We start from the raw sequence: 18448 nt of genomic DNA on the forward strand, positions 1-18448 counted from the left end.
CTTGACCAGTGGACTAACCCTTTAAGTCTTCTGTATTTCTTTTGGGTTTAGCCTCCAGGGGAAAATAAAGTACGAGGTGAATACGTTTTCAAGTGTGTTCTCCCTGAAGAAGTCAGTCCGCTGTAGTAAAATACAGATTGGTGTCCCCACTGATGATGCGTTCCGTAAAGGACCGGGCCTCCTCCTAGGATTATCTGTGCTGGTCGTCCAGGTTCTCCTCCTCTGTGTAGAGGACAATGCTGCCATACAAAGGCTGCCATACAAAGGCTGCCATACAAAGGCCTTCACAAAATTCCTGGAGTAGTAACTCCGCACTTGATGACCCAGAATTCCTTGCTGACCATCTTATGATCCTGGCCAGCCCGGCCATCGCTCCATCTGTGGAGACACCTGCGTGTTGTGTTGGTGGAAACATAGGGACCTGCTCTGTCTGAAGTCCGTGACCTTGGTTGGTGGGTCGCTATAGGTTCTTAAGACGGTTGTACATTTCCCGCTTGCTCTTGTCGCCGGCCCAAGTCCTGCTCTTGCTGCGGAAAAGCTTCAGGTGTTCTTTGAAGTCCTTGTGGTCCATGGGGCGGTAAGCCTGAGGCTCGCAGTGCGTCTATGGGCAAGATGGAGGACAGATGTTAGAAACAGCCTACAGTACAAGGGAGATCATCACACGCTAGACATAGGACGGAACAGCCTACAGTACATGGGAGGTCATCACACGCTAGACATAGGACGGAACAGCCTACAGTACATGGGAGGTCATCACACGCTAGACATAGGACGGAACAGCCTACAGTACATGGGAGGTCATCACACGCTAGACATAGGACGGAACAGCCTACAGTACATGGGAGGTCATCACACGCTAGACATAGGACGGAACAGCCTACAGTACATGGGAGGTCATCACACGCTAGACATAGGACGGAACAGCCTACAGTACATGGGAGGTCATCACACGCTAGACATAGGACGGAACAGCCTACAGTACATGGGAGGTCATCACACGCTAGACATAGGACGGAACAGCCTACAGTACATGGGAGGTCATCACACGCTAGACATAGGACGGAACAGCCTACAGTACATGGGAGGTCATCACACGCTAGACATAGGACGGAACAGCCTACAGTACATGGGAGGTCATCACACGCTAGACATAGGACGGAACAGCCTACAGTACATGGGAGGTCATCACACGCTAGACATAGGACGGAACAGCCTACAGTACATGGGAGGTCATCACACGCTAGACATAGGACGGAACAGCCTACAGTACATGGGAGGTCATCACACGCTAGACATAGGACGGAACAGCCTACAGTACATGGGAGGTCATCACACGCTAGACATAGGACGGAACAGCCTACAGTACATGGGAGGTCATCACACGCTAGACATAGGACGGAACAGCCTACAGTACATGGGAGGTCATCACACGCTAGACATAGGACGGAACAGCCTACAGTACATGGGAGGTCATCACACGCTAGACATAGGACGGAACAGCCTACAGTACATGGGAGGTCATCACACGCTAGACATAGGACGGAACAGCCTACAGTACATGGGAGGTCATCACACGCTAGACATAGGACGGAACAGCCTACAGTACATGGGAGGTCATCACACGCTAGACATAGGACGGAACAGCCTACAGTACATGGGAGGTCATCACACGCTAGACATAGGACGGAACAGCCTACAGTACATGGGAGGTCATCACACGCTAGACATAGGACGGAACAGCCTACAGTACATGGGAGGTCATCACACGCTAGACATAGGACGGAACAGCCTACAGTACATGGGAGGTCATCACACGCTAGACATAGGACGGAACAGCCTACAGTACATGGGAGGTCATCACACGCTAGACATAGGACGGAACAGCCTACAGTACATGGGAGGTCATCACACGCTAGACATAGGACGGAACAGCCTACAGTACATGGGAGGTCATCACACGCTAGACATAGGACGGAACAGCCTACAGTACATGGGAGGTCATCACACGCTAGACATAGGACGGAACAGCCTACAGTACATGGGAGGTCATCACACGCTAGACATAGGACGGAACAGCCTACAGTACATGGGAGGTCATCACACGCTAGACATAGGACGGAACAGCCTACAGTACATGGGAGGTCATCACACGCTAGACATAGGACGGAACAGCCTACAGTACATGGGAGGTCATCACACGCTAGACATAGGACGGAACAGCCTACAGTACATGGGAGGTCATCACACGCTAGACATAGGACGGAACAGCCTACAGTACATGGGAGGTCATCACACGCTAGACATAGGACGGAACAGCCTACAGTACATGGGAGGTCATCACACGCTAGACATAGGACGGAACAGCCTACAGTACATGGGAGGTCATCACACGCTAGACATAGGACGGAACAGCCTACAGTACATGGGAGGTCATCACACGCTAGACATAGGACGGAACAGCCTACAGTACATGGGAGGTCATCACACGCTAGACATAGGACTGAACAGCCTACAGTACCAGGGAGGACATCACACGCTAGACATAGCAATGTATGTAACTTTGGGTTGTCATACATTAGAAAAAATAAAAAAATAAGACCTACCCCGAAAATAAGACCTAGTGTGTTTTTTTGAGGCCAAAAAAATATAAGAGTGTCTTATTTTCGGGGAAACACGGTAATGACTGTGAGCTGTCTGTGACAGCTCGGTCACTTTGCTAGGTGTGCACTCTCAGCGCCGAACAGTGGGCCAGTTGACACATATACACACTGAGTGGCCAGATTATTATGACCGCCCCATCAGTACTTCGTTGGGCCCCCTCGTGACTCCACGGGATGATGAAAGGTGATGAGTACAGCCAGCATGAAGACCGGCCCGTCAGGGTGACAAATATGAGTGATGACATCGGGAAGGCGTTAAAAGAAGTCTCCCAAAGGGAGGTTCTAATTCCTCCCGGCCCTATCCAAATGGAAATGGGTATCACCTAGAGATAGATTTGGTCTATATTTGTAGGGAAGGTCGGCAGATTTGGGTAAGATTGGTGCTCCCGACCTTTCCTTCTATAAACTGACCTGATAGCTGGGGAAGAACTCCTTGTAGCCCCCCTTCAGTATGTACAATTCCGGGTAATGAAGTTTCGGGTACTCGTTGCTGTTCCTGTCCTGTTTTCTAATAAAGCGGCACCTGTGGGAGGACACCAAGATGAAGGTTAGAAGATGGAAGTCAAATCACAACCCTAAGGCAATGTAGACACACAAGACAGATGGACAGAAATACAAATCATCGGACAGGTAAAACGGGCTCATTATGAACATTTTCTGTGTATTTCGCTATTTATCTGAAGCTCAAACTTTTTTTTTTTTTTTAAAGGTATTTTTCATTTTGCACAGTAAGCACACAGGTAGGGAAGTTGGGTTCAGCTTTAGTTAGCTTTATCCATGGGACATTGGGTGAAGGAACTTTTCACAGCTGCAACATGAACTTACATGCGTGGCCCCCGCTCCGAGGAGAATTCACAGTGGAAGATAATGATGACCCTTTTGTCTTCGCTGCTCGGGACGATTGGCCTGTTCAGGAGGAATTCCTCCACATCCTTCTCCAGCGGGAGATTTACCGCCCCCTAAAACAGAAACATTCCATGAAAAACCAACACCATCACTATGGAACCCCCTCCAGAGCCCAATATCAACACAGTAATACTACAGAACCACCTCCAGAGCCCACTACCAACATTTACACCACCGAACCCCCTCCACAGCCCACTACCAACACATTACTACAGAACCCCCTCCAGAGCCCACTACCAACACATTACTACAGAACCTCCTCCAGAGCCCACTACCACAACATTACTACAGAACCCCCTCCAAAGCCCACTACCAATACATTACTACAGAACCCTCTCCAGAGCCCACTACCAACATTTACACCACGGAACCCCCTCCAGGGCCCACTACCAACATTTACACCACCGAACCCCCTCCAGGGCCCACTACCAACATTTACACCACCGAACCCCCTCCAGGGCCCACTACCAACATTTACACCACCGAACCCCCTCCAGGGCCCACTACCAACATTTACACCACCGAACCCCCTCCAGGGCCCACTACCAACATTTACACCACCGAACCCCCTCCAGGGCCCACTACCAACACATTAATACTACAGAACCCCCTCCAGAGCCCACTACCAACACATTATTACAGAAGCCCCTCCAGAGCCCACTACCAACACATTAATACTACAGAACCCCCTCCAGAGCCCACTACCAACACATTATTACAGAACCCCCTCCGGAGCCCACTACCAACACATTATTACAGAACCCCCTCCAGAGCCCACTACCACAACATTACTACAGAACCTCCTCCAGAGCCCACTACCAACACATTAATACTACAGAACCCCCATCAGAACCTGCTACCAACACATTATTACCCTGGAATCCCCTCAAGTGGTAGCCGCCACTTACCTTGATGTGACCACCCTCATATTCGTACGGGTATCGGCAATCTACAATGACGCAGCGCTCAATGCGATCCCTGAACTTCCCGCTCAGCACATCCTCCATCTGATCAGAAGAAGGGAAAATGTTAAAACAGCAATTCCTGGCAACAACTGGAAGCATTCAGGGAGCCATTAGTACTACCCAGCAAGCACTGCAACCTGGACTGCAGTACTTCTGTAGCGGGACCGGGCCTCATCGGGTCACAGGACACAATAGGATGATGCGGCAGTGTCATAACTCACCATTTCTGGAGTGATATACTTCAGGTCCTGGTGTCTACCCGCTACCGTCTTCAACAGGTATGTCTGTAAGATACAAGAGTTCATCATCAATACATGCACAAGAGAAGCTGTCCTGACCTGTAGAACCTGCAAGGGGTAACCCCACCCCACCATAGATCTACACTGTGGGGATGGTTGGCCTACAGCCACCATGATGTAGACATCCTCGCGTCAGCCACCTTACACTACAAACACACACGTGTGTGAGCTCCCAATGCGGATGTTCACATGCGTCATACTCTCATGCTCTTTTCATGACCTTAAGGTTATCACGGTGGTCACAGTGGGGGTGGAAAGACAAACTCAGACTACCAGCTGGAAATTGATGTCACTTGACAGAGCCGTGGTATCTAAATTCCCAAGAGGACCTTACAGACCCCCCACCCCATGCCCACCATACTTCTGTTCATGTCAACTCACCTTAGAGGAATCGCCAATCAAGTCCCTCTGGTCACTGTCCAGGATCTGTTCAACCGTCGTAAGGCACAGAGACTTGGACCGACCCAGTTTCATTTTCTGCAATGAATAGAAGATAGTAAATGAATTCAATGTTCTAAAGGATCGTGACCAGAGCTAAAAAAGTAAAACTTCAGAAAACAGAAAAAAAGCAAAATGTTTACGATTTTCATTCTGTTCAGCCGGTTTTGGGTTTCACAAAGTGCCGCAAAGTACATTTAGGCAGGCGACAGAGTCGGGAGAAAGTTCCTTCAGCACCCAAGGTAAAAAGTGTACCCCCACCATGAGCTACTTTGGCCACACACTGCAGGTCCTGCCATTTTTGCGCCCCCCTCCTGCTAGGAGGGTGACCTCCTCTTCTGCGTACCCCTCGGGCCGGCCCTGAGGTGGCATATTTATTACTTGGTTCAGCTATATAGCTTCTTATGTCACCTCTCTGCCTGCAGACTGCTCATTGGACAACAAAACAGCAGCATCTGCTCCATCCAATAAGCAAGGAGGAGGGCTGAACCAACCAGTAGACGAGAAATCTCCATTGCCATTTGGCAGAAGTGCACGAATCACAAGACTGGCTAAACAGAATTACAAATCCTTTGGCACACTGACGCACGCACACTGACGCACACACACACACCCCTCAAAGGTCTAGTTAGCTATTTGCATTTAGTATGTGAAAGGGAATTGCAGTACAATGGCTGAGTGGATAGCACTGGGGTGCTGGGATCAAAATCCCGGCCAGGGCATTACTTGCATGAGGTCTGCATGTTCCAGCATGCCGAAGCACCTAGTCATATGGGATTTGCACCCTCCGAGTTACAGGTAACAATCCCTGAGACACACGTACCGGCTCCTCCATCACCAGCTCCTCGTCACCGGCACAGGCCGAGCTCAGGTTTTTGTGCCGCTTAGATTTCACCGGCGTCTCCTCGTCATCTGGCCGGTCCAGGCGTTTCAGGATGGGTCGGATCACCGTGCTGGGCATAGAGGGCGAGCGGAAGAGGCGGCGACATTTGCTCCTGATCACCAAATCCTGGCACGGGCAAGGAAAAATAAATAAACGACACGGTTACAAAGTGACACTTCCATACACACTGCTATTGCCATCCTCTGGATTCAGCTACAAGACTGGAATTTATAAAAAGGTGGAAGATCTCACCCACAATTCCGCTTACCAGACACCACCCGTAATGGAAACATCCCTTCTAAATAGTCATATCTCACTCAACACTTTCCCCCTCTCAGCCCAATGACGTCTAGTGCGGCCAATTCTTACAGCGCACGTGAAAGAGTTATTAGCATGAACTGTAGCGGGGACTTACAGCATCGTCTTGCTTCAGCGGTGCGGTCAGCAGGTACTCCATGCCGGTCGGCAGGTTTGGCTCAGTCTGAAAGGGGAAAGGTAAACATAAGTGGCCGGAAGACTAAAAATTCTAGCATAGGACATTGTACGAAGTCTAGAGCAGCGGTTCTCAACCTGTGTAATCTCAGGAGCCACATTTGTCCTTGGACGTTAAGTCGCTACCCAAGCCGCACGGCATTGGGTACCGTGCGTTACGATGCGGGGGTGTGGGTGGGAGGTGCGTTTGGGGTACCCTTCAAATGAATGGCAACGCAACACACCTCCCACACCAGAATGCACGGTAGGTGTGATTGCATGTTAGCGTTTGTTAATCGCACGGTACTAGTGTGAATGGGCCCTCAAAAACACTGACATACATACACAACCAGACACAATCTCACACACAGACAATGTAAAAACAAGATCCACCCAGTCTCCATACCTTCCGAGAACTGGAGCAGATCCTCAGCCTGGGGTCCAGTGTGGGCTGCTGTGCTGTGATGAAGCTTCATCAATACGTGCATTGCTTGTACAGCTCCCTTGCGTGCCCTGTAGAGGTGCCGGGAGCCAGAATGTGACGTCACTCCGGTCCAGGTACTTCTACAGGACACATGTGAGGGAGCTGTAAGCAATGCATGTATGGGAGGAGCTCCCTCGCAGCCATACCCCCAGCCCACCTCAATCTGACACTCGGTACCGGGTGGCATATTTTGAATGGCCGTGTGGCGAGAGAACTGATAGTGCTGCTCTAGGAGAAGGTTGAGGAGCCTCTCGCCTGGAAAAGTGGAAGGCATGCCCGCGACCCACTAAACACAGGGTCGCAACCCACTTTTGGGTCACTGCCTACCAGTTGAGAACCAAGGGTCTAGACCATCTGTAGGAGTTAGGCTGGGTTCACACCTAGGCGTATAGAATATGCGCCTTTGTCGCGCGTTTCGTGACGCGCGTTTTTACCGCGGTTCGCGGTTAAAAAAAAAACGCGACAAACGCCCGTTTCCGTGGGCTACTGGGCTGTATCCCAATGGAAACGCCCAACAAAAACGCCCCAAAGAAGCTCCTGTACTTCTTTGGGCGTAGGACGTTTTGTAGCGCGTTCATACGGCCTGTAATACGCCCCCAGGTGTGAACCATACCCATAGGAAATAATGGGATTTTGGTGTTTGAGCGTTTTGCAGAGCGTTCGAACGCGCTACAAAACGCCCAGGTGTGAACCAGGCCTTACACACATGGCGAGCACGCTCTGATCAAACGGCACTCCATTGAAAACTGTATTTGCCACCATTATCAAGTTCAATTTCACGGACATCCAATAGTCACCGCGCTCAACTGCCAATGTGAAGCAGTGGGTAGATGTAGGAGGAAAGGACATGTGACAACTCATCAGCATGGATTTGCAATGTTGTCGGTTATGTTAATGGGAAGTTTTATACACAGGCGATAAAAAATCTGTTCGTGGTTTCTAATTGTTTCAATAAAGTTATTGTATCCCGTGTTTCCTTTTAACCCATTCCATCCGTGCCATGGATTTACAAAACCGCTCCAACATAAAAGCGTTTCTTACCTTCCCATCCTCGTCATCGATAATGTCCATGAAGCCGTCGTCATCGTCGCCATTCAGAGAGAAGGTCAGGGAGGACTTGCGCAGGCGGACGGGGCTCTCGTCGTCTACCTGACACTCGCTCCTTTCCGGAGAAAACTGCCGAATAATAAAAAAAAAAGGGAGGTAAATCATCTAAACGTGGAGTCTTCGTCGTCACTGCAGGAAAGGGAAGGGGCAAGGACACTCACCATGAGAGTCGGGGCAGAATTTGGGCGCGACTTGAAGGTTTCATCCCTGCGACGGGGGAACTGGTACGTTGCACATACAAATGGCCTCTTGAACAGAAAAACTTCCTGCAGAAGTCAAAAGGAAAAAAAATAAATCATTATTAGTCTTATGTAATAGTCCCGGTCTTGTGAAGTAACCCGCAGCAATCAATAAACATTCTGCCTGGACTTCCAAGAACCTGACCACACACTAGGTTTAGGGAAAGGGCTCTTGGGAGATGTAGACCTGGGGGAGTTTCTATGATAAATAGACCTGCCAGCAGTTGCCCCTGCAAGAATTTTACAAGCCTGGCGATGATGTTACAGGGAGTAATAAAAACCATTTCTTCCAAAAGGGCAACGTTACAGAAAAAAACAAAATGAATGCTGGGACATGCTTTAGAGTGGAAGAGAGAGCTTTAGGAGCACGCCTGGGTATGTACTTTAAGGATAAAAACATTTAAATAAAACCAATGTCCATTCCCACTTGAGTGGCAAGTGTAGTTTTACAACAGCAATGGAGCTTGAATGACCATTTTAAAACGGCATCCAGTCTCTGAGTTGGGCCCAGCTGGGGTCACCTCCAAGTCCCAGAACTGAACCAATCAGCTCCTGGGCTGGTAATCCTACCACAGAGAGATCAATAGGAGTCCTCTATAGGGTTATTTCTGTATCTATAGACCCCCCAAATCCCCATACCCCAACAGTATCACTTACATTCTCCTTGTTGTCCGGGGTGGCAGGGCTGCTTTCAAGGGGGCTGGCAAAATCCAGGTCTGAGGTGCTGGAAAGTTTTCTCAGGGCTGGGCTGCCCCCAAGAAGTGTTACCTATAAAACACAAGAACAAGCAGAGCCGTCAGACTGAGATCAGAGAGGACAGGAAGTGAACTGGCTGGGAGTAATCTGCAAGTTATCTCTGACCCTGGCCAGACCCAAATGGTGTCTCTTTTATGGTGGGATCTGCCGGCAGAGGTTACCAGATTACGGCCATATCTGAGAAGGGATCTGATAGCAGAGGGCCAGCATATGGCTTCACAGCAACATGATAACTAATCAATTTACTCACCGGCAGTGACTGTCTTCTTCTCAGAGGCAGTTTGAAGCTGCAAAAGTAATGAGAGAATAAAAATAAATAAAACGTATTGTTTTGTGAACGGTTATCACGTAGTATTTGTGCAATCACATCATGGCCCACGTCCATTGTTCAAGTATGGACAACATTACAGCAAGCATGTCAAACTGGTGGTTTTTGGCCAGAGGAGACTCCCAATCTTAACACTTCTCATTTTAGGGCTTTTGTCAGTTTCTGATGTGTCCCCATTGGGGAGATTTTCTCTTTCTGTACTGAAGACACAACAGGATGTGAGAAAATCTATCCAAGATAAGTGGAAATCCCAATGGTGGTAGTTGTCACTGGAACCAGTGTTCCCGTTCATAGATATCTCCTACATTCCTATTATGGGGCCCAGCTGTCAAATTTTGGGTATCCCTTTACATTTTGTCCTGGCGACAATGGTCACCAGTAGAGTCAATCACCTCAACAATACCCATGATGGGGACAGCTGTCACATTTTGGATATCCCTTCACATTTTGTCCTGGTGACATTGGTCACCAGTAGAGTCAATCACCCCAACTGTCCTATGATGGGGACAGCGGTCAAATTTTGACTATCCCCTCACATTTTGTCCTGGTGACAATGGTCACCAGTAGAGCCAATCACCTCAACAATACCCATGATGGGGACAGCTGTCAAATTTTGGATATCCCCTCACATTTTGTCCTGGTGACAATGGTCACCAGTAGAGTCAATCACCCCAACAGGGCCAAAGACATAACAAAAGATGACAGAGATTATAACTCTTCCCGACTGTATCCTAAAGTGTAAGAAAAGTTTCGGCTGAGGTGGCACTGTTAATTAAACCTAATATCAAGATAGTATAACCATTGAGGTCATTGTGAGAAGGGACTAAAGGAATCAAGAAGCCCTCCAGCCCAATCAGTGCTACAGGCTGATTGAGTCGGAGGGCTTTTTGATACCTTTAGTCTCTTCTCGCCATGACCTGTATAGTTATGCTGTCTTGTTGGGTTCCCAAGCCCAACCCCATAGAGGCCAAGCCCAACCCCATAGAGGCCAAGCCCAAGCCCAACCCCATAGAGGCCAAGCCCAACCCCATAGAGGTCAAGCCCAACCCCATAGAGGTCAAGCTCAACCCCATAGAGGTCAAGCCCAACCCCATAGAGGTCAAGCCCAACCCCATAGGTCAAGCCCAACCCCATAGATGCCAAGCCCAACCCCATAGAGGTCAAGCCCAACCCCATAGAGGTCAAGCCCAACTGCCATAGATGCCGTATTTAAAATATACAGCAGCGGTTCTGGGTGTGCGTTTGGCTGATGAGGTATAAAGCAATGATATGCATGGCTCCTTCCATTGTCCTGAAATGAGGTGTAATCTGCTTATTTCTGGGCTATGTGATGGAATGAGACATGTGAATACCTTCTGTTCTAAGAAGCTTCTACTGTGCTACACTTTAATTTAGTTGAAGGGCCTTTTTATTTCTTTAGTCCCTTCTCATCATGACTTCTGTGGTGATACCATTTTGTTGGGTTCCAAGCCAAACTCCATAGATGCCAAGCCCAACTCTATAGATGCCAAGCCCAACCCCATAGTGCCAAGCCCAACCCCGTAGATGCTATATTTGAACTATATAACAGCGGTTCTCCATGTGCTTACGGGACATAAAGAAATAATTTGCATGGCTCCACCCACTGCCTTGAAATGAGGAATTGTCCTCTTATTTTGGGATATGTGATGGAATGAGACATGCGAATACCTTCGGCTCTATGAAGGCTTTACTATGCTACATAATATCCATAATATCTTCAGAACAATGAGGGTCTATATCTGACTACCGTCCCCCCACCCTTATGTCTTTCCCACAAGGATTAGGATTACAGCACGCCAGGAAAGTACAGCAAGTCTGAAAGCTTGGATGGGATACCATTAGCTTGAATGAGAACTGAAAGTTTTCCACAAGTCTCCCAAAACAACATCCAGTTCCCAAAATAAACCCCTTCCTCCCGGCCTAATGAAGTGTGCCGCCCCGCGTGCCCCGACCCACCGTACTTACTCATTGTTTGGGATTCGGCTTTCAAAAATAGTCTTCTCGAAGCTGCAAGGAAGGAAGAAGAGAGCGTTAGACGCTGCAGCTGGAACAACAACACTTCCTGTCTGTATTTTTACACTCTGCAAATAGGAAACAAAAGACGATCCGGCCGCACACATGAAAGAGGAACGACACCAGAGAACAGAGACGATGAGTAAACTTTGTAACCGAACAACGAAAACATGACCGGAGTGGTTGCAGTGGATTATCTGACTCTGCTATTTACCATCGTAAACATGACGGGAAGAGCACACGTTCCCTCCAGGTGAACACAAATACAGGCCAATACCTGCCAAAACCTTTTAGAATGAGTGCAAGTTGGATGACGTGCCTGTACTGTAACCCCAATTTGCACAATTCCCCTCATGAAACTACCAGCATTCCATTGCTGGGAATGTCATATGCTATACAACAGGCACCTAGTAGCTGGGCCTCTGTGCAAACCTCTGGCTGAGGCAGTGAGCCAATGGATGCATACACTAGTGCCCCGCTACGCCTACAATACGATGGCGAATGCTATTAAAATGATTATTTTAGCTTTCACCAAATTTAGTTTTGGCTACAATATTGCAGGTTACCAAAAAAGTAGGATGGGGACTAAAGCGTAGGCTTCTAAAAGATGGGCAGCTAGGCCTAACCACCAAATGGATGGGCAGCTAGGCCTAACTGCCAAATGGATGGGGACCTAACCCTAAACCACAAAGGATGGGGACCCAAGCCTAACCACAAAGGATGGGGATCTAAGCCTAACCTTAAAAAATGGGGACCCAAGCTAAACCTTCAAAAGAATGGGGACCCAAGCTAAACCTTCAAAAGAATGGGGACCCAAGCTAAACCTTCAAAAGAATGGGGACCCAAGCTAAACCTTCAAAAGAATGGGGACCCAAGCTAAACCTTCAAAAGAATGGGGACCCAAGCTAAACCTTCAAAAGAATGGGGACCCAAGCTAAACCTTCAAAAGAATGGGGACCCAAGCTAAACCTTCAAAAGAATGGGGACCCAAGCTAAACCTTCAAAAGAATGGGGACCCAAGCTAAACCTTCAAAAGAATGGGGACCCAAGCTAAACCTTCAAAAGAATGGGGACCCAAGCTAAACCTTCAAAAGAATGGGGACCCAAGCTAAACCTTCAAAAGAATGGGGACCCAAGCTAAACCTTCAAAAGAATGGGGACCCAAGCTAAACCTTCAAAAGAATGGGGACCCAAGCTAAACCTTCAAAAGAATGGGGACCCAAGCTAAACCTTCAAAAGAATGGGGACCCAAGCTAAACCTTCAAAAGAATGGGGACCCAAGCTAAACCTTCAAAAGAATGGGGACCCAAGCTAAACCTTCAAAAGAATGGGGACCCAAGCTAAACCTTCAAAAGAATGGGGACCCAAGCTAAACCTTCAAAAGAATGGGGACCCAAGCTAAACCTTCAAAAGAATGGGGACCCAAGCTAAACCTTCAAAAGAATGGGGACCCAAGCTAAACCTTCAAAAGAATGGGGACCCAAGCTAAACCTTCAAAAGAATGGGGACCCAAGCTAGACCTTCAAAAGAACGGGGACCCAAGCTAGACCTTCAAAAGAACGGGGACCCAAGCTAGACCTTCAAAAGAATGGGGACCCAAGCTGAACCTTCAAAAGAATGGGGGCCCAAGCTAAACCTTCAAAAGAATGGGGACCCAAGCTAAAACTTCAAAAGAATGGGGACCCAAGCTAAACCTCCAAAAGCATGGGGACCCAAGCTAGACCTTCAAAAGAATGGGGACCTCAGCTAGACCTTCAAAAGAATGGGGACCCAAGCTAGACCTTAAAGGAGAACTATGAGATGAGTGCTTTTCACTCACCTCATAGTTCTAAGCCGACCTGTGACAATGAGACCGTCACAGGTCGGCTCAGTAGATCGGGAGGTGAGGGAACACATACTGGCGTTCGCTCACCTCTCGATCCTGTCACGGCTCTCTGCCGTGACAGGGGGAGGGGCTGGATTCCCCTCTCCCCGCTCCGATCTGCCAGCGCTGACTGGCGGAACGGACGGGGGAGGGGGCGGGTACAGCTGGCTCTGCCTCTAGATAGGCAGAGCCAGCTGTCACTCACGCAGCTGGGCGGATCCCGTCATCTACGTCGGGAACCGCTCCAGGTGTAGCTCGCGGTATACTGAGCTTAGGGTAACGGGAGGGCGCTAGTTTGTGTCCTCCCGTTACCCTAAGGAGAACTATGGGGAAAAACACTGACCCCATAGTTCTCCTTTAAAAAGAATGGGGACCCAAGCTGAACCTTCAAAAGCATGGGGACCCAAGCTGAACCTTTAAAAGCATGGGGACCCAAGCTAGACCTTAAAAAGAATGGGGACTCAAGCTGAACCTCCAAAAGAATGGGGACCCAAGCTAAACCTTCAAAAGAATGGGGACCCAAGCTAGACCTTCAAAAGAATGGGGACCCAAGCTAAACCATCAAAAGTATGGGGACCCAAGCTAGACCTTCAAAAGAATGGGGACCCAAGCTAAACCATCAAAAGTATGGGGACCCAAGCTAGACCTTCAAAAGTATGGGGACCCAAGCTAAACCTTCAAAAGAATGGGGACCCAAGCTAAACCTCCAAAAGAATGGGGACCCAAGCTAGACCTTCAAAAGAATGGGGACCCAAGCTAAACCTCCAAAAGAATGGGGACCCAAGCTTAACAGACTATCATATGCATCTTTGAAGTTAATAAATACAAATCAATCACCTAAACACGAAAGTGACAGGAGGCCATCAGACACAAAGGTGAATTCTGAACGGGGGCGGGGGCAGGGAGTTCTTGGAATGTTACAGGTGATAAAATGTTGGTCCATGGGGACATACAAGGGATACCGGAGAGGGATTTAATCTTTAATGTCACATGACAGCTAGATAAGGAGAAGAAAAACAGATTAAACATTAGAGAAAATCCCCGGAACAAAAGACTCTTTGTCCCGTCTCTCCCCACTGAAGAGTCTGAACACAAGCAGCAGCTCCATTCACTCCACCTGTATGCAAATGGACACTTTTGTTAGCTGCGGGCCGGGGCCATATGTCCAATGCAGGCCTCCCAACAGCTGTCAGCCTGAATCAGCCGAGACAAGTGTGGCAGCATGCATAAAGGGCCTATTCAGGCCATTCACAGCAGCACGTGCACTCAGGACCCCGGCCTTCCTAGACAGCAGAGACAGAGCAGATGGGAGGCATGCACAGCCCCAATTAACTCCGGCATTACACCAGGAGATTGCGGCCTTTGTGTGCCGGGGTATTCAAATGCCCCCTTCCCCCGCAGCACATGCACACCTCCACCCCCCCTATCTATTCAGACATACAGCCCCTATGCTGGGGTGTCCTGATGTGCACCATGTAACCATTAACCACCCCATGTTTGTCCTTCCTCCTTTGTCTCCATACTTCTTGTATAAGCAGAAATCTACAGAGGGACTCTGTTCCCAATGAGAGCAGAGGTCCATGGAGTGTCACTGCCCCCAATAAGAGCAGAGGTCCATGGAGGGTCACTGCCCCCAATAAGAGCAGAAATCTATGGAGGGTCACTGCCCCCAATAAGAGCAGAAATCTATGGAGGGTCTCCGTTCCCAATAAGAGCAGAAGCCTAAGGAGGGTCTCTGTTCCCAATAAAAGAAGGCTAGGGAGGGTCTCTGTTCCCAATAAAAGAAGGCTAGGGAGGGTCTCTGTTCCCAATAAGAGCAGAAGTCTATGGAGGGTCTCAGTACCCAATAAGAGCAGAAGTCTATGGAGGGTCTCCATTCCCAATAAGAGCAGAAGCCTAAGGAGGGTCTCTGTTCCCAATAAAAGAAGGCTAGGGAGGGTCTCTGTTCCCAATAAGAGCAGAAGCCTAAGGAGGGTCTCCGTTCCCAATAAGAGCAGAAGCCTACGGAGGGTCTCTGTTCAAAAAATAAAAGAAGGCTAGGGAGGGTCTCTGTTCCCAATAAGAGAAGAAGCCTACTGAGGGTCTCTTTTCCCAATAAGAGAAGAAGCCTACTGAGGGTCTCTGTTCCCAATAAAAGAAGGCTAGGGAGGGTCTCCATTACCAATTGTTTTCCTTGTGTATGGGCAGAGCTAGAGAACGGGTGTGCCGCCATGTTGGTTAGGAGCCTGGTTAGGCCTGTTGTACAAGTCGTGACCTTCACACATAACATGCGCACACCACCTCTGTTCAGGTGCCGCAGACAATTGAGGATTAAAAATAATAAACGTCTGGCATGTTGTAGTTTTATCCCGCTATGCCGCAAAAACCCGCCTCCTGCGGAGATGAAAGGCAGGGCGTGTATAACATAATGTACACGGGGGTCTTACAAGGGCTCTGGAGTGCGCCGCTGAACACGTCTGAAAATAATCAAAACACGAAAAACATAAAAAGTGAGAACTGCCATGAGGGGCCTCTGCAGGTAAAAGTCCAGCAGTTCATGAAAAGTGCTGACAGGTGCCAGCGGTGCCGCGGCGGGCTGGATTGGCCCTAATTAGAGGGGACAGAGACAAACTGGAAGTGGGCGAGGGAGGGGGGCGGCGTCCGCTCGGGGGATCTCTGCGGTTTTTGTCTCGCAGTTGTCAGAAGAAAAGAAACAAGACAAAACACAGATTGTCATCTGCCGGATCTGCTTCCTCTCCGAGCAACGCACACCTGCCACCGGAAATTATCATAGGGGGGCCCGGAGGGCGTTTACCGGCCCCCCGCCTTTACTAACACTTTAAATGGGGAGAAAATTTGGGGGTTTTAAAAAAAAGATTTTTGTATATTTTCTACACGATAAACATAAAAATGTTGGTTTTCGGTTGGTTAAAGGAGAACTATGAGGCGAGTGATTTTCACTCAGCCTCATAGTTGTAGCCGACCTGTGACAATGCAGTCGTTCGCTCACTTCTCGATACTGTCCCTGCAGAGAGCTGTGACTGTCACTCACGGCTCCCTGCAGGGATTCCCCTCCTCCCCGCTCCTCCAGCGCTGACTGGCAGAACGGACGGTGGAGGGGGTGGGAACAGCTGGCTCTGCCTCTAGATAGGCAGAGCCAGCTGTCAATCACGCAGCTGGGTGGATCTCGACAGTAATGTCAGGATCCGTCCCGGCTGCGGCGTCTCAGTATACCGCGAGCTGCAGCTCCCTATATACTGAGCCTAGGGTGACGGGAGGACGCTAGTTTGTGTCCTCCCGTGACCCTTAGGAGAACTATGGGGAAAAGCCCTGACCCCATAGTTCTCCTTTAACTCTACGATGAAGGCCCTTCAAATTACAGACCAGGGATCACAGAGTCAACCAACCTAAACCCGAGATTTTACATGTTCGGCCCAGTGGGCTCCAGTGAGAAGTAAAAATGTGGCTTCCGGGGAGGACTGGCCCTTTAACTCGCACACCAGCTGCAAGAAGTTCCCGAATCTGCTGCGCGCGGCACATAGACAGTTAGCCAACGTCTCAGCTGTTTCCATGTCGGAGGATTTCCTGGCAATGACGCAGCGGGCCCCAGCTGGCAGCAGCAACACCGTGCGGTCTGCTCACCAACCCCTCACCACTTCCTCGGCTCATCTGATCTGCGGAGGACTACAAAGCCCAGCGTGCAGCTCCCACTGGGACATGTAGTTCCTCAACCCCTCTACAGCTGCCCAAGTGTTGGAGTGTAGTTATTGCTGCGAGTCGGGAGGGTGCATTGTGCAGGCCCGGTCCCAGGAGCTGAGGAATTTACTGCAGGCCTCTGCACAAAGCTCGGGCCTGCATGACAAGAACTGAAACTGGAAGAGCCTCAACGCCCACACTCCTCACCGCTCCTCACCGCTGCAGAGTCAGGTTACCGCCCGCGTTCTCATACAGAAAGGTGAGAAGAGACAAAAAGATCCTTCTACATAAAGCCCGCTGGGACCGCTCACAGGCCCACCAGCTGTTCTGCAGCCATGGAGGCTCTGGAGTCCTCCACATCAGAGACCGCTCACAGGCCCACCAGCTGTTCTGCAGCCATGGAGGCTCCGGAGTCATCCACAGCAGAGACTTATTGGAGCCTCCATGGCTACAGAACAGTTGGTGGCCATAAGTCCTCCACAGCAGAGACTGCTCACTGGCCCACCAGCTGTTCTGCAGCCATGGAGGCTCAGGAGTCCTCCACAGCAGAGACCACTCATGGGGCCCACCAGCTGATCTGCAGCCATGTAGGTTCTGCTGTCGTCCACAGCACAGACCACTTGGGCCCACCAACTGATCTGCAGCCATGGAGGCTCTGGAGTCCTCCACAGCAGAGACCACTCATGGGGCCCACCAGCTGATCTGCAGCCACAAAGGTTCTGGAATCCTCCACAGCAGAGACCACTCAGAGGACCACCAACTGTTCTGCAGCCATGGAGGCTCTGGTGTCCTCCACAGAAGCTGCTCTCCTCACATTCCTCACAACGTGACAGTAATTATCATGGCATCAAAGTCCATGTGATTCTTATCACCGATGTCTGATATGAGGGGGCACCGAACACGGCCAAGTAATGGAAAACCACGAGCGGCTAGAAATTGCATATCAAGTAGAAAGTGAAACCAAGGTGAACTACAGTGTTGTCATACACAACAGGAAGTTAAGGGCTCACTACAGGAAGTTAGGGGCACACTACAGTGTTGTCATATACAACAGGAAGTTAGGGGCTCACTACAGTGATGTCATATACAACAGGAAGTTAGGGGCTCACTACAGTGATGTCATATACAACAGGAAGTTAGGGGCTCACTACAGTGATGTCATATACAACAGGAAGTTAGGAGCTCACTTTCAGGTCTAATTCAGAATGAAACGCGTCAGTGGGTGAAGACTGACAGAAAGCTCTGTGGGGGTAAACCGTCCCTTTCAGTCTCTACGACTCAAAGCTTCCATGATGCCATAGAAACCAGGAAAAGCGTTGCTGGGCAACCAGCCAAGAGA

General features: G+C 49.5%; 1 protein-coding gene across 1 annotated transcript in view; it reads right to left on the reverse strand.

Moving 5' to 3' along the window:
* Positions 1–308: 308 nt before the first annotated feature.
* Positions 309–18448, reverse strand: part of CDC25B (cell division cycle 25B) — a 21088-nt gene continuing 2948 nt past the window's right edge. The window contains exons 4-16 of the mRNA XM_018569676.1: positions 11523–11564; positions 9459–9495; positions 9110–9220; positions 8375–8479; positions 8148–8282; positions 6567–6626; positions 6092–6277; positions 5212–5307; positions 4753–4815; positions 4475–4573; positions 3486–3619; positions 3072–3183; positions 309–601 (exon numbers count right to left, since the gene is read on the reverse strand). Coding sequence (XP_018425178.1) covers positions 461–601; positions 3072–3183; positions 3486–3619; positions 4475–4573; positions 4753–4815; positions 5212–5307; positions 6092–6277; positions 6567–6626; positions 8148–8282; positions 8375–8479; positions 9110–9220; positions 9459–9495; positions 11523–11564 — 1321 coding nt within the window. The 3' untranslated portion in view covers positions 309–460. The remainder of the gene's footprint in view (positions 602–3071; positions 3184–3485; positions 3620–4474; positions 4574–4752; positions 4816–5211; positions 5308–6091; positions 6278–6566; positions 6627–8147; positions 8283–8374; positions 8480–9109; positions 9221–9458; positions 9496–11522; positions 11565–18448) is intronic.

Source organism: Nanorana parkeri, unplaced genomic scaffold (genome assembly GCF_000935625.1).
Source record: "Nanorana parkeri isolate BGI_ZX_2015 unplaced genomic scaffold, ASM93562v1 scaffold1379, whole genome shotgun sequence".
Lineage (NCBI taxonomy): Eukaryota > Metazoa > Chordata > Amphibia > Anura > Dicroglossidae > Nanorana > Nanorana parkeri.